The following is a 25,418-nucleotide window of genomic DNA, read 5'->3' on the forward strand; positions in this document are numbered from 1 at the left end:
AGAAAATCAAACTAACAAAAACAAAGCAAACAAAAAAACAAAAAAATTCTATATGATACATATGCATATGGTTTGGACAAAATTTTGTTTGACAAATTACTCAAATTGTAGTACAAACACTAAATTACGGGTTTTCTGTTTACGTTTCAAGTGTTCTGCTCTCATGTTTACGGATGTAAAATTATTTTCAGAATTATTGACAAAAGCAGACGGCTATTTTACAATGTTTTTTAACTGAATATCAATCTCAACAAATCCGTATAAAAGATTTCCTTTCTGATCTTGGCCAAGTATATCAGGGTGTAAGGTGCATTTCAAGATCATGTAACAAAAATGGTACACAAACTTTATTCGAATATATTCACTATATAAATTGAATAATTCGAATACAAAATGATACTTTAATAATAGTTTTATAATTAACGTACTGCACAAATTATACTTGTGAGCAATGGCAATGTAAAAGTACGCACATGTTACAAATCGGATACCGTTTACATCCCAAAATGAGGACGAAACAGTTTTAGAATACCAAGTAGGAACGCGCGGATATGAGACATGACTTATTATTTGCAGAGGTGAGCAAAATTTGGTTTGCATTTTTCCACACAGATGAATTATATAACGTACGATTTATTAAATTAGAAATCAAACTAGAATAAATATATAACCAACAGCAGCAACAGCTTAAAACATTTATTATTTCAAACCAAAGACAACAAGGGTAATGTTACTTTCAAGTAAAAATGTATAATTTTGGGTATGATTGTTTATGTCGGGCTTTCTTTGCTTTACAACAATACTATGTCCATTTGGTGTGATATTTCGTCAATCAACCAGAAAGTTGTCATTAGTCCTTTTCCCTGAAAACAACAAGGTAAATATTCAATAAAACACTGTTTTGAAATAAACTGTCAGTGCCCTTTACACTATGATTTTTTATAAATAACTTAAATGCAAATATTACATGGTGTTAGCTAATATTAAATCACTTGTTGTAGGGCCTTTTTAATCAATCGGAACATCTCGGCTATTATCACCTCGGAAATAAAATACATTGAAAGATGTTCTACCACGTGTTTTAGATTTAAACAAAAAAAGAGGGTGTAATCATTGATACTGTATATATTTAACTTAAAAGGACAATAAAGTCTTTTTCGGTAAAACTATGATTTAAAATATGTCTGCTAATCATCATAAATTTTAAAATGCCCACTTATAACCAAAGTCGAAATATTGTTAACATGTATTTATTTGGTACTATTGAAAACTTATCTGGTCTTTTGTCGAGAACTAAAGATGCATAAAATATAACATATAACAGTGTTATAAAATATTCATGAATACAAATGGCCACTGAACTTAGAAAGTATATCGAATAACAAAAGAATAATACTAGTTTTTTTTTTCTTCTTAATTTGTGTGTTAGGCATGAGTGTCTTATCTACATTTGTAAAAGACACTGGCAATGTTATAAGGCTTGTGTCAAAGTTATTTAGCTTTTAGTTCTTGAGAGAAAGAAAACCCATAATTAAAATGCTTCAAGCAAAGACAGACACATAGTAGCACTGCCAACCTTCTCCATGTTTTTGCTACATATAGAAAAATGGTAAATAAATGGATGTGAATAATTACCTTGACAGTTATTGTACCCCTCTCTGCAGTGATAAAATTGTTGTCCTGTTCCAGTAACAGTTTTGTTTGTTCACTTATATGGATTTTCATAGCTACAATGTAAAAAGGAAATCTATTTCAAATTGGACGCATTCACATCCTATCATATTTTATAAAGTATACACTCGAAAATAACAAAGGTCATAGTTTCATAGTTTCATAATTAACTCAGAGGTCATGAATTAAGCCATATCTAACAAACGTGTTAGTGTAACGAAAAATACCTTCTCCTGAAGATTCCATTCGACTTGCAGTGTTTACAGTGTCACCAAACAGGCAAAATCGAGGCATTTTCATCCCTACCACTCCAGCACAAACAGGACCTGAAACATGTTATCATTATGAAATGGAACTGACGCAAACAAAACTCAACCAGAATCATTTTCAATTTGAATGCACATTCGGGAAGTAGATATACGTAGTGTGCTGTTGATAGTGATTATTTTTACAAGGCAGTCTGAAAGAAGGGTATATCCCCTGCCGCAGTAAGGATTTCAACCTTTGAACCACCTTATTGTATGCTCTTGGCCTTTTTGTGCTCTGCGCAATATTTCATAATGGTGTTTGTTAAAAATGTTTTTTTTAACTTTTATATATTCTACATTTGGAGAAAGTGTGACCTTGACTTTTGCACAGCAACCTCTTTTTTACGATCTGTACACTGTCTAATAATGATGATCATCTGTGCAAAGGGTTTTTTGATCTTTTTATTAATTCAAAAGTTATGAAGAGACCTGAAATTCAAGACATTTTTACATTTTACCTGTACGAGAAACCATGATCAGGGGAGGGGGTGCAGGGGCAGCGACCTAATTGCCTATTGTCTCCTAATGGTGACCATTTAGTAATAATTAAAAACCTTTTCATCTGTTTAAAAGTTATGAAGCGGAAATAGTATGTTGGCTTTTTTGCACCTAAAATGCCCTGTAAGTAAGACCTTGACTTTGGGGGTTTAGACCTGATCGCATATCGTCTAATATCGCCTTATAATGGTGATGATCATTTGTGCTTAGTCATTTAAACACTTTTGATTTTTTTTAAGTTATATTTTAGACACGAAAATGTTACGGACGAAAAACAAACAGACTGGCAGATGATGGCCATTCCTATAATCCACTACGAGATTGGACATTTAAACAGACACAAGCCTTAACTAAAATGATACCATACTCAAGCAAGTCTATACAGTGAGTGATTTTGCCGAAATTCCTTTATTTTTTTTGCATTTATTTCGCATTAACGATAACTAACTCACATAGCCGAGTAAAATTGTTTGTGAATAGTCATCGAAATTACCCTGTACCGTTCAAATTCTTTATATTTAAGGCAGAGTTTCATTTTCCTACACATTTTACAATATCAAGTGTTGGTTTATTACCATATAACGGGCAATCTTTTGTTTTATATAGTCAATGTAGCTCAACTTGACAATGACAAAATTATGCCACTTATAAAATGGCAGCTTCCAAACTTTAAACCATAGTCGAAATTTAAGCGATGTTCATTAAGTCGTTGATATCAAAAGACTTTAAAGTTCAATGTGACTTACACATAGTTAGGAGACAGTTCATAGTAGTCAATATTTTCTAAGCTTAAAGATGCTAACATTTGATGTTTGAAAATATTCTTAATTGCTACACAGTTCATTTGTGTGATTAAATAAACATCGTCTGACTTCATATAAAGTTGATATGTTATGTATAAAATCTGCACACTATAGGTGGACACAATATGAAAAAATAGTGTCATTAAAAAACCTGCAGTTTTCTTTTTAACAAAGGACCAATTTTACTTGACCAGTTATAGGGAATGCAGCTTCCCATACATAATTTGTACATTTTCTTATTTAAGTTAGACTTACGAGTATTCAGTAAGAATTTCACAGATTTTAATAAGTTTCTATGATAAAAGAAATAAACGCACCTTTAAGCATAGTTTATCTTTAAGATCTAGTTTGTACATGATAAGTTAGTTATCAAATGTACGCCATATAAGAGCATGGATACTTTAATCCAAACATTTTACTTATACCACTAATCCTATGATGTATGCTTGTCACGGACTATGCACACGGCAGGTTAAAGTCAATTCATACCCCAAATTCCTTGGAACATTAGTTGATCGGCCAGGGCTAAGTCATTAGAGTGGCGCTACAAAGAGACATTTAGAGTAAATAAAACCTTGTACATGTACCTGAATGAATTCCTATACGAGTTTTCAAAGGTGTGCACGGCTGGTGACGTATGGTAAATTGACGAACACTATGAACAATGTCCAAAGCCATTCGTGAGATTTGACGCACATGGTCATTTCCGTTCCTTTCCGGAAGTCCCGACACTACCATGTAGGCATCTCCAATCGTTTCAACCTGAAGAAATTTTACCTTTACAGAAAATGTTTTTTACTTAGGAATTGTCTTAGTTAATTTGTTAAGTTCCTTTGAACATTCATAAATAGTGAAAGGCGTGAAAAGCATCAGTTCATGTAAAATGTTGATTTCTGCTTATTATAAGTCGGTGCTAGGGGGCGTGAACGCTATATTTTACTTTCCATTACCGTCCATGAACAGGCTCAATCAAACTGAGCCTGCAACATTTACAATTTTGTCGTTTTGGATGTTCTTTAGGGATTCTTTATTTCTCTCTATTTTAAAATGTGAAGTTAAAGTAAATAAAGAAACATCATTATTAATCATGTAAATAAAAATTAAATTGAAAATAGAACTAACCTACCTTATATACATCATAATTTTCAATTATTGTATCAAAACATGAGTACACACCATTTAAAAAGTCGACCACCTAAAAAATATTGAAGATGATAAATTGCAATCAATTTTTTTTAAAGTAATTTAAAATCACATGTTATTAGAAAAGATAATCTCAATAAATTAGGCTTCATTACCCTGCTCAAAACATTTTCAATATGAAACTGAAAACGAAAAGGAGTTGAGCCTCTGTATTGTATAAGACATTCAATATATGTATTCTTATCATAACAACAAATATCAAAGAGAGAAATAAGATAAAAACATTAAATTATATACAGACCTTAACAAAATTGAACCTTGACTCAACCTCAATTTCAATTACCTTTCTAGATGACAAGATCAATATCGTAAAAGATCAGTTAAAAACATGCTTAAAGTAAAAGAGGAAGAGGAATTTCATTTTTTTTTTTAATTTCAAATCCCTTTTGACAGTACTTGCAACATGATGTACCTGAATTGCCGAACTTTTCTGAAATGAGTTACCTGAATCGCCGAACTTTTGATGAGTTACCTGAATCGCGAACTTTTCGCAGCAATTTCTGTAAATCCAACAATATCCGAGAAATAAATTGTAACACAACTGTATGATTCAGGTATTACGGACTTTCCCGCACGTAACTGATCAGCCACGCTCCTAGATGTAAAAATTTCAACAAATAATAGCATGATCTGAAGTTGACTTTCTTGATATTAAAATCAAATTAATTTCAATCACTGTAAATAAAGGTGTTCTCTTACAAATAAATGGTTTTGTTGTCATTATACTAGGCCTCGGACTATACTAGAATTTTTATTTATTTGTGTGCGAGTTGGGGTTTGTTGTTGGTTGTTACATCAGAGGGTTAATGGTGATTTTCTAGCTTCACTGTTGTGGAAAACATAAGGTACCCCTCTGTACCACTGGCGTTCCGTATATCCGTGAGGTGCAAGTGGTTTGAAGTCAACCATCTTTACCACTCTGCCGCGAACGCTTCGACAAGGGACACAAAACGCTGGTAAAGTATACGACGGAATAAACATATTTGATATTTTGATAGAATATGTTATAGCTGTACATGTATCTCATTTGTTTATAAAACATAAAAATTTTATACAATTATTATCGAATTAAAGTTACGAACTACTCAAGTGTCTAGGTTATTCAAAGTGAGTTCAAAACGAATATTCAAAAGTTTTACTTTGGTAATACTTGGTACAACAGCTCCTCTGACTTTTTCTTTTCTTCTAGGAAAGCTTGGGTCCTGTCCTCAACCAACCCTTCTAAGTTGTTGGCATACTGTTCCATTCTATTCAACAGCACGTCAAGAACATTTTCCGTTGGATTGATATTTCTGGAATGTATAACATAAATGCATGATATAATGTCAGAGCCAAAAATGCAGATTTTTAAGGATATTATAACATACATGTACATGTATATAGTTATAATTTACCTTTATTTTAAATTCAGAAGTCTAAATGTGATAAATACATAATCAATTGTACGTCGTAAGTTACCCTTTCAAAAGCATTAAAGACACGTGATTCAAGTCAGCTGAGACACTTCAAAGAGAAAACTTGCAAAATAATTATTAAAAACTTGACATGGGATTACATTATAATTTGATGTTTATACCACTTTTAGCTTTCGTTTTAGCTGTTACATTAATGTACTGTAAGTATATAGAGGATATTTGTTTGTTTGTGTTTTATATGAAATTTTATTTCATCGAGTGGGCTCTATAAACAGAATTGTCACGAATGTCGTAGCCACGAATGAGAATACTGTTTTTAAAGTTCACGAGATGAAATTAAATTACATCTTACACAACAAACAAACACACTTTATTTTTATTTTATGCTAAAAAATAAGTTAAAACGAAATTTCCTTAATACATGTATAAACATTAATATTAAAATCTGTTTTCCCCACTGGTAGCCTCTATTAGTCGAATTTCTCATGAAATACAAGAAGTGGTTGACTGAAAATTAAGTTGGTCAATCAACGTTAAATGGCGATGATATTATTCATTTTATTAAACAAATATGAATGATCGCTTGTTTTAATAATAAAAACAATCGATTCTAGTAGAAGAAAAAGTCACACCATCCGGCGTTATTCTCGTTACTTACTGCGACTTTATATTAGACCTGGCCTTGTGAAAATGTAAGCGGTCGCCATTTTTAAATGATGCGTATTTCACGGGAGGAAAATAAATGTGTTTGATTCCGAGGGATATCATTTGGATTTGTTAGTCATATATCTTTTTGGAAGAAAGAAAAAATTATTTGAGGATTGCTACAGACAACAGGCTGTCAACCAATTCCTATATTTCTATAAAACTCCTATATTTTGGGTCGGAATCCTATATTTTAAAAAACCTCCTTTTTTCCCATATTCTCCTATATTTTGAATATTTTTCCTATATTTTTTTAAAAATATATTTCCGAGGAATTCAAAGAGATTTAAATTTTGGTACTGCTTTTTGCCTTTTGTATTACAGGTAAGAGAATGTGTATGCCTGCATCAGCATCACATTACTATGCTCAAGGCTGCTGTGCTCCACATAGCCATCTGCGTGGTCACCATGAAAAGCAGTGCATCAGTATGTCAACTTTATTTCAGGTGACCATTCAGATGATCGCAATGCATTGCTGTAACTTTCTGCTGATGCTGTGGTTCAAAGCTAAATTAAATGCAGGCTATCCAGCATCCCTAATATTCCTAAAAAAGTGAAAAATTCGAAGGGAATTCCTAAAAATGCCTTATTTTTTCACTGAAATTCCTAATTATTTTTATCTTTTGTACTAAACATACTTATAACTTGTAACCCTGTAAACATAACTCAAAATCGACCATGTTTTGAACATTGTCAAAAATGAATTGGCCATGATTTGCCAACTCAAAATTGATGACATTGAAATGGTTTCGTTTCAACAAAAAGTTACTTTGACTATGTCAGTAACATTGCTATTTCATAATCAAAGCAGTTGTTGATAATCATGTTGACAGTTAACAGCAAAAACACTACCATATCATTGTCCTGAAACTTAAATCATAACCATAAGAGGTCCACTTATTCTTGAATATTTTGACACTGTTTTGCAAACCCCAGATATCTTGAATTTAATGCTTGTTCATTTTATCCAAATTTCTGAAGTGGTCCATTTTTATCATATCATATTTAAAAATGATCATTATGAAGCTGTTGTAACACAATCTTAATTAAAAACATGTATAAATAGTTGTCAAAAATTAATGTACAATTTGTTTACTCACAACTCTTTTATTTAAATCTGCATATTATCAAAACAACATTGTAAAGTACTGAATGGGTTAACATAGACTTTGAAAAATTAATTCTTTCCCTCATACATATTTATTCTTTTCGTATCTTTGTAGGAGAAATTGCTTATTTTGCCACAAAGTTATCAATTTCATTCAGTTCTTGTTCTTTCATTCATATGGTGCAATTTAGGAAAGGCAGACTCATATAATTAATCACACTCAAAATAATTTGGCAGTTCAGTAATATAAAGCTCATTTTCAATTACAATGTACACACATTTTGCAATTATGTGATCTAGATAAACTGCAATTGAATGGTCTGTGTGATGAACTTTTTTGATGTGCAATTCTTTGTGTTGATTATAGATGCTTCCCATTTATTCAAATGACTGTACTAAGGCAAATGCCTTTTTAGTCCCCTACAGGTTTAACCGGAGGGGACTTTAGGTTTACCCTCCGTCCGTCTGTCTGTCCGTCTGTCTGTTTGTCTGTCCGTCTGTCAGTCTGTCTGTCAGTCCGTCAGTCCGTCAGTCCGTCCGTCCACAAAACTGGATCCCGCGATAACTCAAAAAGTACTGAAAATATTTTTTATGAAACTTGATATATGGATAGATGGCAGTATGGAGATTATGCACGTCTTTTTTTCTTCTTCGTATGTTGAAAATTCTGGTTGCTATGGCAACAAATAGTCTGAAAATATGGCAAATTGAACACATAAACTGGATCCCACTATAACGCAAAAAATACTGAAAATATTTTTATGAAACTTGATATATGGATAGATGGCAGTATGGAGATTATGCACGTCTTTTTTTTTCTTCCTATGTTGAAAATTCTGGTTGCTATGGCAACAAATAGTCCGAAAATATGGCAAATTTAACACATAAACTGGATCCTTTGATAACTCAAAAAGTACTGAAAATATTTTTATGAAACTTGAAATATGGGTAGATGGCAGTCTGGAGATTATGCACATTATTTTATTTTCTTCCTATGTTGAAAATTCTGGTTGCTATGGCAACAAATAGCCTGAATTTCAAGATTTCTGATTTTTTCAGTTTTTTTCACTATAAGTTCTTTATTTCTTAAGGTGTTTACTTCAAACTTTAAATATAAGTTTCTATTCATCAACCACATATGTGACAAGGTTTACAACTCTAGCACAACAATTATCAGTATTACCTCCCTTGAACTTAGAATTTTTATGAAAAAAATGTTGTCTTTTTAAATAACTTCTTTATTTCCTAATGTATCTACTTGAAACTTCATATATATGTTTCTTATTATCACTCAACATCTTTGAGAAGGTTAAATACTCTAGCAAGACTATTTCCAGAATTATGTCCGGCTTGAACTTAGATTTTTTTCTAGAAATTGGTATTATTCACTCCAACTTCTTCATTCCTTATAGGATGTACTTTAAAATCCCACATCGTAATAATATGACAAGGTTGTATAAACATAATTTCCTTACTAGGCAGGGAAACTTAACACATTACTGTATTATAGACAAACTTAGAACTCAAAAGATTTAAGTTCATTCATGTCATTCATTCACTGGTAAAATTGACTGGCCAATGGCCCATCAGAAAGTTGCTGGGGTTCTAACCGGTAGGGGACTTATGGATTGCTTGCAATACTATGATAATTGCTTGTTACTTTTTACCTACTTTTACAAAAAAATTCTTTTGTCCATAACTATGATTCAAAAGCTGCATTGTGCAAGAATTTCACTGTATAAGAATTCCTTTTAGACACTTGTGGTTATAACATTCCCAAAACATAGGTAGAACAGTCATATTCTTTTTGAAATGTTCAGCCATTTTAAAAAATATGGTTTGAACATGATTTGACTATGACCATTTCCGTGGGCAGTTAACCAGTGAGTCCACACTGGTAGCACCTTGCTCTATTACTAAACTAGAGCATTATTTGTGAGTTACTTTTGTGTCAAATATGCAAAGGTTAGCCCACATCATGGTCTTTATGGACCTTAGTTTATTGTTTCATAAAATTGCAAATTTTAGCCCTAAAATTTCTATTACGTACCCTAAAATTCCTAATTTTAGCCTTAAAATTTCTGAAATATTACCGTAAAATTCGCCCTAATTTTATGTCGGAAGGTGCTGGACAGCCTGCTAATGGTTTCCTTCACTTACACGGTAGACATTTTATTGTAGAAACAGCATGTGTAAAAGTAAGAATAATTTACATTTATATAAGCATTGGTAAGTTAAACAATTTAAGTTGAAAACTCCTATTTTTTTTGCCTCAAATGGTCCAAAAACTCCTATATTTCCTGCTAAAATATTCCTATATTCCTCCTTTATTTTGGATAAGACCTGGTTGACAGTCTGAGACAATAAATAAAGGTTGACAGATGTGTAAGTATTCAAAACGCGGCTAGGAAATTGGAAAACATGGAATTGTTGAAAGGCTGCCATACGAACGCAGGGTTGTTTATTTATTCTTCGGGCTGATGGCTGCCAATGTGTTTCAAATTTTCATATTGCATTAGGCAGTTATTGCTCGTAGTTTATTTAAATAACCCAAAATATTATCAAGAGAAGTTTTGCATGTGGAAGGAATTGTACTTTTCAGACTGTAAAAATGAAACAAAATATTTAGAGACAATATTTGGAAATCGAATGAATTAAAGTCAGTTTTCTTCTTTTTATTACTTTGTGAAATTCAAGTAATTTATCAAGTTTAGCTTTGCGTTTCTCTAAACGGCCCTGACAATGTCAGAATTGTCAGCAAAAATAAAATTGAGGTAACACATGGGGAAAAAGTGGTTTCGTCATTGAAAAGTGAAAAATTTTATTTTAAACATTTTCACTGTGAAATTATCAAATATAATTTTCATGGATAAATCAGTAATCCACTGAAAAGCATAAACTAAACCTTTTCATTTTGATAGCTCGTATCACTCGTCTTATACTGTGAAATGTAGGTCTATCCTCTGGCATTTCAAGCCAACAGCATTTTGTCAAGTTCACAATATCTGGAAATGAGTCTGACTCATTTAGTGTTGGCCTTACAAAACGAGATCTACCATGCTTGATCTTCTGAAGTGTATCTGCCAAACAAAATTGTCGTCACAGTTAATTACTTAAGTCCAATGTTCCACAATTTAACAAGATATTTATAGAATTTTCATATATTTGAAGAAAGGGTACAGACATTATTTAAAGGCTCAATAAGCCATAAAATGCTATAACATTTTTTAAAAACATTTTTCGTTTTGTGTCCTTTCACTACTTTTTTAGAGTAATTGACAATGTTGGTATAGTCGAACAATTTTTTGCTTCTTTTTTGGTGTCTGCTAATTATTACAGTGACATTGATTTAGATTTTTGTACGGGAGTTAATTTTTAGGAAGGAAAATATTATTCATTGTTTTGGCTTATTGTACCTTCAATGGTTAGTAGGCTGTTTTAGAAGTTATACTTTTACAACACATCTGCGTTTAAGTTAAACACGGAGATTGTATATTAATCATTAATAAATTATATTTCCGTATATTTACCCGTATAATAATCATATACGGAATTCAATATATCCATACATTTTCCGCTGTGATGCTTGATTCAGTGGTGAAAGTTTCGACCTATAGGATCTATTCTTAAGAGATACACGGCACACGAATAAAGATTTAGTTGGAATCACTGATTAACGTCCTTCATCATTTGTTTTGACTACGGTTTTAAAACATTCATGTCAAAAAAGTGATAGCTTTCCAAGCAACACGTTTATTTGCTTAAATATCTTTTCAATATATTTTTAAACAAATACTGACATGGCAATGAAACAAAAAAACAAAACAACAACAACAAAACTAACAAACTAATTACATGATTAAATCTCCACGCTTATAGTAATTTCATATCAGAAAAATATATAAAACACACATCATGGTTTGAAAATCCACATACTAGTACCTTACCGGATTTGAATTATATTTGCTATATTTATGTCACCAGAAATAATTAATAAAATTATTGAGCAATTATGATATATTTAAAATCCTCACCGTCCAGCGATATATACCAAGGTTCATTGACGTAAGGTTCATTTCTTGTACACATTTCATATAAAATGATAGCAAAACTATACACATCTCCCGGTTGTGAACATTTTCTTGGTGGGTATACACGTAAATGTTCAGGTGCCATCCATACAAGCTCCGGCAATGTTGCTAAAAATAAAGTTGCCAAAAATAAAGTTTAGCTGTATTATTGGCACTTACATGTACGCACTATACTCAACAAATTGAGAAAATTTTGTACATTATATGAAAAAAAATGTTTTCGTAAGATATTTAAAGCTCTGGAAATCGATAAATGTTTATGATCGCTTTCATTGCAATTATATATCAAAGGTGATGGAATTTAAATATCGGCGTTATCTTTTATATTCGGCAGGTATTTTTTTCTCAAAATATAAATTATAATCCTTAAGCATTTTGTATATAAAAAGATAGATGTATTCGAATATAAGTCATAACTTTGTAAAAGGTTATGTAATAAATAGAGATATGTATTTGAATATCAATGATATCCTTATAAAAGATTATATAAATTAAAAAATAGATGTATTCGAACATAAGATAAACTTGTAAAATTTTATGTTAATAAAAAGATAGATGTACGTATTCCAATATAAATCATAACCTTGTAAAAGTTTATGTAAATTAAATACTAGATGTACTCAAATATTAATCATTACATTCTAAAACAAAAATACTATAAATAAACAGAGGTATATTGAAAAATTAGGGATTACATTACTAGTTAGATGCAATGCAATAAAATTGACATTCGGTCTTTGAATATCGGTCCTGTAAGATAAATTTATGGCAATTGAATTAAAAGATCATTTACGAACACAAAGTTACGCTACTTTTGCAATTGTTAGAGCTTATATCTCAAGTTTTTATCATGCTGGGCAATCAAAAATACATCAAAGTAATCACATTTTCGGGAAATAAATAGACATAATGATCACATGACGGTTGTTCATATTCGCGAAGATGGCGGTGTTTTTTTAAAGACATTTCAATGGGGAAACAGTCTGAAGCCGCAGGTGACTTTACATTGCATTACAATGATAGGTTATTGGTGTGTTTGTAGATTTAATAAAAAGCTTGTCATATTATCTCTAACAGTTGCAACAGTAGCGTAACTTTGTGTTAACTGCGCAGCCGCGATCGATGTCTACCTCGTGTAAATGAATAGTTCTTTGTTACTTCGGCGAGGCCTGCTTCGGCGGTCAGCACTTGTAACGTGTAAGGGAGATACGACTTTTTTACCTTGGTTCGACAGATAAATTATTAGACTACATATTGCATAACTCCTTTTATCTATGCTTTATTGTTTAAAACACTGTGAGGCGAAAACTCTGATTTTGCAAAGACACCTTCTTATGAGAGTTGTTACCCTTGTCTATGTGTAATGGGAATAGACTTAGATTTCTTTTCTGATTTTGGATAAATGTTTTCTCATATCAAACACAAATTTTGTGAACATTAAATGAGCCATAACCCTTGTGCTATTAATGAAACTAATAATTAATAAAACATAAGTACATATACGTTAATCAATATTATTTTGCCAAAAATACCAGACTTATATATAAATGTAGCTCTGTGATGGTACTATGTTTAAGAACATTCTGGTATCTGAAAATTGTAGCACGGACTATGCAATGAAGAAGATAATTATGTGGATTTGTATTATAGTACATAACAAATTGAACATTAAATCATTTTTAACGTAAAATAAAACCTTCACGAAATAATAGCTAAATTAAACTTTGTCTGCTAACAATGCTGACCAAAGCGGTGTTATTATGTCAAAATAACAATCTACAAATCCTTAAAACTGACGATGTGCTATACATAAAATAAATACATTATGTAAATGATATATACTATAGATATTATCTGTCACATCAGTATTTCTATGGACCTTATTTAAGCTATCCAAACCAAATCCTGTAATTTTAAGCACAAATCTGCTGTCTATTACACATTTAGTGCTGGTCAGTCTACCGTGTGTGTGGATAGGACTGGCATGCAGATAGTTCATACCCTGTAAATGAGAAAACTAAACAAGATTATACTGTTTAAAAATTAATGTCTTGGAATATATATTCTACTTATCAAGTAACTAACGCAGCCATTGACGTAATCCTAGGTATAACTTTGGAATTATTCCATCACTTAGTTGCTATGCAAAAAAATGGTCTTTTTTGCCGGCCCTGTCTTTTGGCGGATTTATCTTGTTTAAAACAGATTGAATTATTTTAAATATTAAAAAATGAATTGTACGTGTATAAAGTATTCTTCATCTTTATCATTGATGATTTGCTTTGTTTTTGTTTTTCTTTATTTTTGAAAAAATAACTTTGCTAGGCAAAAGTGATGTCACATGTTATTTTTTATGAACTTTTCTTTAAGAAGTAAATAAAGACCGTACAGGAAAGAGAAAGGGTAAAGTTATTTAGTGCCTTAAAATGTCAGTACTTATATTATTTTGAATTATGAAAATATCTTTCCGGAAATAGAATAACGTGTACCTCCACTATGTCAGTAATCAAGGAAATACGGAAATCCCAATCAAGTTGGATAGATTCGTTGTGAAGTATATCCTGAAAAATGAATACGTTTTATACAAAAATCCTTAAATAATGGGACACATTGTGTCTTTTAAATAGTTAAAATCGTGCGTGTTTGCTAGTGAAAAATTGGAATAATAAAACAACGAAACCACTCCGGTGAAAATTAGATAGCACGATGGTGAAAACACGAAATTATATCGAGTTTTTACCATCGTTGTTTCATTACTTTGACTTTTCACCATCGTACTTTTGTTACCATCGTCTTTTCACCATCGTGTTTTCATTATTCCAACTTTTCATCATCGTATTTTCGTTTTTTTCTAGTTACAATGGTCCTTATGGACACCGCACTTAAATAGTGCAACCATAGGTGATATTATGGAGCCTAGATAAGGAGTAAATTTCTAGAAAGGGGCACTTTAATCATGGATTTTTTTGTGTCGTCAGTTATTTCGAAAATTCAAGAAATGTAGCACCATGCATATACTGGCAGATGTCCATTTTTTATACCAGACGCTTTTCCTACATTGTTTCAGACAAAATGCAAGGATCAAAATGGTGAATTATTATCCTTGCCACATATGACGTGGATGATTATATGACATATCTATTTTAACTTTGGAGTAAATTCCTTAATAGAATAGAAGAAAGTGTGAAAATAACATTTTTAAAAGAAAAAATATATGTTAAAGGAGGAAAGATACTTTTTTGAAAGATAAGCGCTAGCGTAAGGAACAATAAGGAACATATACTTGAAGTCTGAAATAAATCCCTTATATGAAATTGTCTTCATTGAGAACTAATGCCCTTGTAATTAACTTGGTGATGGCGTAACAATAAGCACATAAACTTTACGTATTACGTAGTACTACAAAATGTACGTAGTACTACAAAATGAGAATTTCTTTTCTATTGAAATACATGTAATACAAGCATTCATTTAAAGGCATTTATTCTTATTTAGTACAGATAACAACATCCTTAACAAACTTTCTCACTTCAATCAAGATCAATATTGGCAAAAAGAAGTAGGATGGTTATCTCGGAAAATAACATAGTGACACTTGATATATATAGACCATATCTACAATTTAACCAAGTACTACCTGAAGATTTCCTCTAGAACAATGTTCTGTCAGTATACAGATACTATCAACCTCTGTACATAATCCAATCAAGCGAGTCAGGTTTGGACTCGTTATATAATGCATCTGAAAGAGGACAAAAACAACATCAGCGTTTTACATAACAATGACATGACATTTATATAAATTGATTCGTCTTTAATTTTGGAACGAGCCATTAAAAAAGTTAAAGGGATTCAATTAAAAAATAAAGGTGCCAAATTACATACAGTATAAAGCCTGGTCAGACTTCGGGCAAAATTGTCGGCTTTTACATATGTCGTCTGCTTTTTTAAAAGTTTATCGACACTAAAAAAAGGGATAAACCACCGAAAACACTTGATACCTGACATTTCGCGGAAATATGCGCTACACGGCGTCTAATCTGGTATCATGCCTTAGCAAAGGTTATTTCGGTAGATCAGTGTTTCTATAAATAGGCTTTGGATCATAGATAGTCTAAGGCTCACAAGAAAGTTAGTGTATCAAAAAATAGGCTAAGGCCCATAGACAGGAATAAATATGTATATATAAATAGATTGAAAAACATTATGCCTCGGAAATGCTATCAATTATATTTCTTTAAACCTTCTTTTTAGCCTAATGCATAATATCTGTTTTTTTCTTTTCTAATTTTGCTCTGTTGGCCATTGGTATAATTAATGTGAATTAGTGTATTGTGTGACAGTCAAAATATTAGTTTGTTTACATTATTCTACCTTTCCGATACGTTACAGCACTTTCAGACCTACTTTCTTCAATTATGAAACATGTTCATCTTCTAAATACATTTTTAAAACATTATAAAACATATGTATAACACTTCTAAAACATAAATAAATCTCCGAGGCATAATGTGTATCTATAAATGGGCTAAGGTTCATAGACATGTATCTATGGGTATCTATAAATAAACAATCATTTCAATTACTCAAAAAGCCATTTATGGCAATCAGCAAGGTAATAAAAGCAATGCCAGTTCTTTATTTACCATCACCATAATTTGCTTTATGTTTCTAATACATTAGTGAACTGCAGATTCACAGAAACCAAGTATCCTCGTGCATTTTGTTTACGAGAGAAACTTCCAATACATTAAAAAAAGCTTAGAAGCAGGGTTCTGTTCCAAGCACTTATTTATTTATAAACTGAAAGTAATTATTTCTGAGAATTTTAGCGAAGACGAATGATAGACGGCATTATTACTTTATTTGAAGTTTGATAGCTTTTATATGCTTCAAAGTTTTGTTTTAAAACTTGTGCAAAATTGCATTGCTTATGGATGGATCAATAATATATCAAACAGGAATTTAGATTCGTAAATAGATGATCTTAATAAAAGTAAATAACCTACTGCGTATCGTTATCTCATTTGACAAACAAATATATATGTCTTATTTGTCAAAGAAAATTCTTTCAATACAGAAACTCCTTCGTACACTTTAATTAAGCTTAATGCGCGTTCTTGATGAGAATAAATACATTAATATTGCTTACGTCATATCCGTCAACATATCAAGAAGCACAATTACCGGATTACTGATAATTAAAACCAACAATTTACTTGTGGTAATTGGAGCTTTTGCGTGCGTATTACCACTGATTAGATAGAAAGTATCATGATTATAAATCAAACCTGTTTAAGTTCCAGAAGAAGCTTTCTATCTACAGATACTGATTTAATCTTTGGCTTTCGGATATGAACCTGAGTTCCCTGAAAGAAAAAAAAACGCCAGAAAATGTTCTTCAAGACAGATTGTTACAATAAGGTTCCAAATGCCACGAGCCTTAGTCAAAGTTTAGATCCTAAATGTCTTTACATTAATGTGACATAGGGGCGTACGTGGCCGAGTGGTTAAGGTCGTTGACTTCAAACCACTTGCCTCTCAACCATGTGGGTTCAAATCCCGAAAAGAAAATTCCGAGGGGGACTTTAGATTCTTTCATATGAGGAAGCTATCCAACTAGCTTACGGAACGTCGGTGGTTCTACTCAGGTGCCTGATCGTCCTAAAATAAAACACAGAAGGGCACCAGAGGTCTTCAGAACTTAGTAAAGCTGAAACGTCGCCATATGACCTTTACTGTGTATGTGTGACAAGAACTCAATCAAACAAACAAAACAAAGATGTATGTGACATTAATTAGTTTTGACAATATTAGCGGTGATTCAAGACAGTCAACTTGTCTATTTACCGACAGTTATAACTTTTTCCACTTGCAAATTGAAAACAAAACTTGGAGAAATAAACAACAACATTTTACGCCAATTATTGGTAGAAAAGTCTTTATATACCAGTAGAAACAGGTGTAAGACAGGCAGATTGAGAAACGTGTGAAACATCTTTTTATATATTTACTCCTGTTACTGGTGAACAAGACTTTATATACCTGCACAAATATGTTTTAGAACTGCAGAATGAGAAATCTATGAACGTACTATTAAATGTACGTCTGTAAAGTACAGTATTTATATACCAGTACAGATATAAAGAGACGTTAAATTTTGGACACAGTTTTTTATCCCTTCTATTACTGGTTTTACAATAGCTTTTAGACAGAGTAACTACCAAAATTTGAAGAAAACGGTTTTACTATTCCTATTGCTGGTTGAAAAAAAATGTCTTAAGTAACCGGGATATGCATTTTTTAGAATGGTAGATTGATATGCTTTGGAAACAGTTTTATACATACATAGCAAGAAAAGCATGAAGTTAGTTACGCTTGTCAGAATTATTCTTATGAAGCAAACATGACATAACGAATAAGTCAATCAATTAAATAAGAACAAATTAAATCAGAGTGTAAGAAATGAAATTAAAAATGACACTAAAATATTTGAAAAATAATAACAGCAAAAACAGCAGCAACAAAGAAACACGATCTTACCCTGTAAACACCAATGGTTTGGAAACAAGCAGCGTGAGTTGCCAAGGTAATCGATGATCTTTCATCAGACTCTTCGAGCTTAACAAGAAAATAAATAATGACAACGTAAATGGGCAACATACCGGGTGGTTGTGAATGTATAATAGAGATGAGGGTCCAGGAAAATGATATTAAAAATTTTGGCCCAACCTTTTGTATGTACACTTGATTATAACATTATTATATAAACTTATGAAATATATGTTCAGTAGATCGATACATTAAATTATAATTTACCTAAATTATAATGCAAAATGTTAATTATTTAGTCTAACCAATGGCTTATTTCTTACATAGGGATGGACACGATAAAGGGGAGCGTTGACCTAGTGGTTAAGGTATCTGCCCCTCAACTTGTAGATCATTGGTTCGAGCCCTAATCGGGTAAAGACCATGTTTCTTCATATGACATCAGTACTGGTTGGTTCCAAGAATCGGAATCGTGATAACTATAAGTTTCAAGAACTTGTTTCGGAATCAAGCTTAAAATATGTCGTTACCAAACGAGAAACAATGTGTAAACAGTATAATCACTAAACACAATTAAAGACATTAAGGGATTGCGTACGAAGATGAAGTCTTCTATTAGGAACTCTTTTGCTGATATAAAAACTTAATTATATCATTCATATCAATATGTGATATGTAGTTTAAGATATTTTATATGCCTGAGATTCATTGCAAATAAAAACTTTGAACGACGAACACATAACCAAGACCACAATAAAAACCATTAAAAGAAACATGTATTAGGTTGCTACATAACTACTTAAAATAATCGATTGAAGCTACAAGCGACTGAAAACAATTGATTTTAGGCTACGAAACCACTGTAAACAGTCTTTTAACCATTCAAAAACTTCAATAAGTATTACAAAACCACTTAAAACAATTGATAGTAGGCTAAAAACACTTCAATCGACTGTTGTTACCTTCAACAATTATAACCATTACAGTATTTCTATCGAATATCATTCATTACATTGCCACAAGACATCAAATAATTCTGGACAATCATTTTGAAACTGATATTTCTACAAGCTTACTTATAACTGTAATGGCGTTTATGTGCAAACTTTATCCTCTGGTATCTGAACGAGAGCTATTAGTTGGAAGGCAAGTGATAGTTTATGATCAAAATCTAATGGAGAAAAATTAATTATAAACGATTTGTGAGTGATATAAAGACCTTTATTTGATATGAACTATCCTAAAAATAGTTGTAATTTACCTTGCTACGACTGGAGAAGAAAGACGAGTGCGTCTGTATCATAATATCGTCTGCATTTATACGCCACCACTGACTGTATATTTCCGCTTCCGCTTTGAGACGCCTTGAAAAAACAATGTTTTAATATAGTCTAACTTTTTATACTTAAGGTTTATATGTTTCATTTTGATGAATTTACACAAACGCTAAAATAATTCAAATTTCTATTGGTGAAGACAGATCTATAACAGTACGTACACATGTATGCTTTATTTTGCATGAATTGCAGACATTCCTAAGCTAGCCAGAAATGTTCTCTTGACTCTAACGGAATAAGAAACAAAACCGCCGAAGTCATGGAAATTTGCTTATTTAAAATGTTTTACACCTTTTCGCAATTGGATAAAAACTGTATATACATACGCAGAAGGCAGGACTGACTGTTTAAAAAAAAAGTTCAACAATTTAAAGTTTCTTTTAAAAGGGTAAAAAACAACTCCGTGACTAGTATTTTATGTGTTGGCTGGCCAGAGCTGACTGGAAAGCATCCAGCCTGGTATGGTCAACAACGTCTTGCGGCAGCTTGTTCCAAAGCACGATGGTTGCGGGAAAAAAAACTATTTTGGAAGATGGAGGTGCCTGCTCTGATTTGGCTGAAGCGTTGGTTGTGCCCTCTGATAGTCTAAGCATTCATAAGTGGAGGATCTAGTATAATATCCACAAGGTTGTGCACTATCTTGAAAAACATTGTTGTTCTGGTGATGTTGCGCCGGTGTTGGAGGGTGTCCCATTTGAGGTCGATAAGCATGTCGGTGACGCTGCTTGTTCGCGCGTAGTCTTATTTCACGAATCTGGCAGCGCGACGTTGGACCATTTTAGTTGGTAATGAGACCCTAAGAGTGTGGGGACCAGACAGATGAGGCGTATTTAACAGTAGGTCGAATATATATCTTGAAAACATTAGACTTGGCGCTTGGAGGGCTAGATTGTATGTTTCGCCTGATGAAGGACATGGTGAAATTAGTTTTTTTTGGTGATGTTATCGATGTGTTTTTTCGAAAGAAGGTCTGAGTTTTGAGTTCTTTTTCCGTTGATGCTATAGGTGTTGGTGATAGGTTTTCTATTTGTGATTTGGATGACTTCACATTTGTCGGTATTAAAAGCAATCTGCCAATCATCCTCCCAGAATTGGAAACTATCAAGGTCATGTTGAAGTTGGCGTGAGTCCTCAGGGCTACGGATGATTCTATACAGGAGGCAATCATTAGCGAAGAGTCGAGCCGTGGATTGGACTTTGGAAAGTAGATCATTGATGTAGGGCAAGAAAATGAGAGAGCCATGGACGCTGCCCTGAGGGTCACCAGAGGTGACAGGTGAGGAAGCTGAAAAGGAGCCCTCAAGGACAACCTGTTGTGTCCGCGACAAGAAAAAGTCTTCAATTCAGAAGTGGTTTGTGCCTCTTATTCCATAATGGTCCAGTTTCCGAAGAAGACTTGAGTTTGGAACTTTATCAAATGTTTTTGAGAGGTCAAGCAGAACAGCGTCAATTTGATGGTTGTAATCTATTTCTTTAGCTAAGTCATTGATGGTCATTAGTAGATTAGTGTCGCAGGAGCGTTTTCTCTGAACCCATGTTGTCAGAGAGGAGCGATTTCCCTTTTTGAAGACAGGTGAGACAAGGGCGGTTTTTTAGTCAAGTGGAATCTGACCTTGATCCAAAGATAGTTGGAATAGGTTTGCTAGGCCTAGAGACAACTCTGCTGATGAAAGTTTGAGGAGCCTAGTGAGTAACTTGTTTGGGCCTCGAGCCCTGTTTGGCTTGAGATTCGACAGAGGCTTCTGGGCGCCCCTAATCGTGGCATGTATAGGGATTAGAGTTGGTAAGCGACTAGGAGGAAGCGTAGGACCTTGAGCCCTGTCCTCTGAGGTGAACTGGTCGGTCAGAAGTTCAGCTTTCTGTTTACCGTCGCTGTATGCCAACCCATCCTTCTTGATTTAAGACACACCAAAGTTGTCTTTCTTCTTGAATTTGATATAGTTCCAGAAGACTTTTGGGATTTGATGGTCTGGCTGGAGCATGTCTGATATGTGGGCATCGTGACCGGATCTGCATAGGCAATGGGCTTTCCTTTTAATATTTATTATTTGGGCCAGTCAGAAGTGGAGTTTGAGTTCTTGGCACGCTTGAACCACCTTCGTTTCGGTCTGGTAGTTCGCCTTATATCCCGGCTAATCTATGGCTGATTACATCTTTGAGCACTTTGGCGATGTGGGACTTCATCTTCAATGATCTTTTTGCAGCCATTTTTGAAATCACCCACAATCCAAATAGTAGCGTTCATAAATTTATTGCAGATGTGTGAGATGGCTTGGAATAGATGTTTTGAATGTTCTTCAACATTATCAGTTGGTCTGTAAGCTGAGCCGATGATAATGGTCTCTTTATTGATGCATTCAATTTTCTGGAATAGGATGTCACATGGAGTGTTATCTTCGCCTGGTTCACTGATAATGTTTTCCTTAATAAAAATGAGGCTCTCTCCATAGCCATCAGTTCTATCCTTACGGTGGATGGTGTAGTTGCTGTTAGTTGGAAAAACTTCTTCATAAATTGTTGGGTTTAGCCACGTTTCACAGCCACATATGATATCGCAGCTGACAGATTCGAGGAAATTCCAGAAGCTTGCTTTCTTTTTGGAGCTGCAGACACTCTGAATATTTATGCTGGCTAGTTTGATGTTGTTGGTGCGTAGTTTGTGCTTGAAATTCTTTTTAGGACTAGAGCATGACGGTGGGAAGTTTTCCATAAGAGAAGTGCTGTGATTGACCTGGAAATACTGGATATGTCTGATAAGTTGACGCTGGATACGCTCTCTAGATCTAAGATGTCGCTGCTGACAACCGAATGTAGGCTGGTGCCATGGTTTGGTTGATCTGTGTCATTCTCGTGGATGTAGACCGAGTCAGATAGGCTTGAGGAGAAGTTGGGGATACCACAAGAAAAACATGTAAAGCTCATATCGCTGTCAGATTTAGTGTAGGGCAGGAAGACAGCATTATTCAGCTGTATACACTTGGCGTGGTACCATGTCTCACATTCATCGCAGCAGATAGCCTTCTGATTCCAATGGCAGCCTTTCTCACAAACGCCGCATGGGAACTTAAACTTGCGCTGTATTGGTCCAGGGTTCAGTTGGGTGTCAGATGATCGTAGGATTAGTAGACAGCTGAGGTAGCGAAGGTTTTGTTTAGGTTTAAAGAAGATACCCCGGCCGCATAGAGATTAGACTGCATGCAGTGAGGGAATGGGGTCTGTGTTTCACAAACTGGCATATGTGAAAGTCTCCAATATCAAGGAATAACTATCAGAAATCCCTAGGTTGGTTCATGACACTTGGTTGAGTGTACTATTTAATGTGGCAAAGATTGATAAAACCGAAGGTAAAAAGACAGGTTTAGTGATCAGCATTATTCTTACCATGTAGTTCATTGATTTACTGAATGTTTAAGACGAGTTCATGGACATACTTTGCAAGATAATGCATAAATAGTTGTTTATTGTTCAAAGAGAACGAGTGCCGGATGTTGACAATTCGCCGGTGAACAGATGAATTTTGCCTCGCGCGATAATGCACAGCCGGTGCTCCAGTAGGAAAGTCCACTTGCAAATGGTGCACGAAAGAAAAATCGTGTGGTGGAAGCCGATCTTATCTGTTGGGCTCTGGATTTCTATTGAGGAATGTTTAAGTAGTGGGATGGACCCTGATAAGCTTACAAAATAACATTCGATCTTGCTGCGATTTACGTTTCGGAATAATTTTTCAGAGAAGTTTGAAAGTCCGCCTCACTACTACAATGACGAAAAGATAACCCTTGATGATGTGATTATTATCTAAGGAACGAATGGGTACCTTGGCTGTGTGCAGCAGAACAACTTGGCTGAATATCATTCTTTCACTACTGCTATTTCAGCAATGCCAACAAGTTAACTCTAAGTATGTTACATACAAATTTTGTTTTCAATAACACGAGGTTTTTTAATTTTGTTATTTTCAAAATAAATCAATTTTTGATCATACCACATTCAAGAGCCTATGGCCACGAAAATATTGAATTCAACTTGCAAGCTTTACCAAATGAATTGAGCCAAGCATAGTTGCAGTACATTCTGTGTATGTTTGTGTTTTATTAAATAAATGATTATTGTTTTTTTTTAATAATATATAAATTCTATATATAACCTATACACAAAGAATCCGACACCAATGACGAGGACGATTACAGAACACAGGCAAATAGCGACAATAGCCGACTGTGGTAAATCTGTAAAAATATATACATACATTGTTTGAAATATTGACAGAAACGATATTGATTGACACAAGTGTATAATTAAACTGTTAAAATTACAGGCGTAAATCATGGCTTGAGAAACAACACCATTGAAATATAAGATAAGATTGTCATGAAAATAATAGTTATTTAACATAGCTTTTTCTCAGAAATGACAAACGATAGTTGTTAATTCTATTGTATCATTATTTTACAATGTATTGTCAATAATCTGTAAACTTGTCAAACAACAAAAACTACAACGACGACGGTGACAAAACCTGTATCTTTCTAGTTATTCTACATTTATAAAATTACTTAGAGCATAAATTAATGAGAAAACGTTTATTATCAAAGTCAAATTGCAAATGCATCTCTTAAAGATTTGCTCAAATGATATCAGTTTTTTTTGCTTTTCACAATTGTCATTACTCTTTAAAAGGTATTTAGATTTGATATATAGCTTTCGGCGCGAGCCTTGACACCTGACATGTTACTTATTTATTAAAAAAATTAATTAGTCACTGGTTGTAAAAATGTCTAAAACACTTTTCTTTCAACTACTTTAACTGTCCATAAAATGTGATCAAGCGCAAAATGTGTTAGTTTCAAATTGCATTCCATGAATAAAAGGGACTACACTACGTGTTTTCCGACACGACGAGACAGGTGACGAGACTTGAAATATTTTTTCCGAGATTTGTTTAACTGTAGTTATTGATGAAGTTCTGGACGGATTTTCAATTACTTCAATGTTATCCTTCGCAAAGGTTTCCATTTTAAAGTGATTTACATAATAATTGTAAGATCTTCAAATTTTCCATTTTTTATGGCTTTTGGTTTAAATGGCGTTTCCTTAATAATACAACTTCTTTTCGTTCACTGCGTTATAAGATAAAAGTTATACTGATATTTCAAAATTAACCAGTACCGTCAATGACGACTCGCAACTTCTAATTACAAATTATACTTATGAAATAATAATTAGAAGCTAAAGATACATTACATACTGTAAACAACACAGAGCTCTCCGTTAAATCCACAGGCTGGGATGTTAGATGGAGGGCCACCAGAACCTGGCCAGTGTATTGGAACCCCTGGGATAAACTCAAACTTATGTGTCCATCCTAAATATTGCGCAACCACCTGTAGATTATAATAGGAATGAATTTGACAAACAAATCAAACAAATAAGAATGGAGTCAGTAAAACACAACTAATGCTTTTATATATAGAAGCGCGTGTTTCGAAAATATCAAACGTTTCAATTGTGAATCTTAATAGTTCATCTTAATAGGTCATAAAAAGTTCTTGCTTAATTTACTGAGAAAAGCACATAAAAGAAGTTTTGATTAAATATTGACAGTGCATTTACTGCTTGCCATTTGTTACAATTTTCTTTAAAGTAGACTTTTTACATAAAATATTTATAACCGGGCAATCTTTCACATTTAAGTTACATATTTTTCTCTTCATATATAAAAGACCTATA

General features: G+C 33.2%; 1 protein-coding gene across 1 annotated transcript; it reads right to left on the reverse strand.

Moving 5' to 3' along the window:
- Positions 1–703: 703 nt before the first annotated feature.
- Positions 704–25,072, reverse strand: LOC132714582 (atrial natriuretic peptide receptor 1-like; the record flags this gene model as incomplete). The annotated part of the gene is given in 18 exon segments (XM_060697474.1): positions 704–863; positions 1,636–1,727; positions 1,899–1,997; positions 3,868–4,042; positions 4,407–4,475; positions 4,767–4,770; positions 4,956–5,078; positions 5,623–5,775; positions 10,617–10,791; positions 11,746–11,910; positions 13,645–13,804; positions 14,292–14,363; positions 15,440–15,544; positions 17,094–17,171; positions 18,346–18,423; positions 19,616–19,718; positions 23,836–23,917; positions 24,937–25,072. Coding segments are annotated over 16 exon segments (1,662 nt in total). The 3' UTR covers positions 704–791.
- Between the last annotated feature and the right edge of the window lie 346 nt (positions 25,073–25,418).

The sequence above is a fragment of the Ruditapes philippinarum genome, unplaced genomic scaffold (assembly GCF_026571515.1).
Source record: "Ruditapes philippinarum isolate M1 unplaced genomic scaffold, ASM2657151v2 ctg8256_1_1_1_1, whole genome shotgun sequence".
Classification (NCBI taxonomy): Eukaryota; Metazoa; Mollusca; class Bivalvia; order Venerida; family Veneridae; genus Ruditapes; species Ruditapes philippinarum.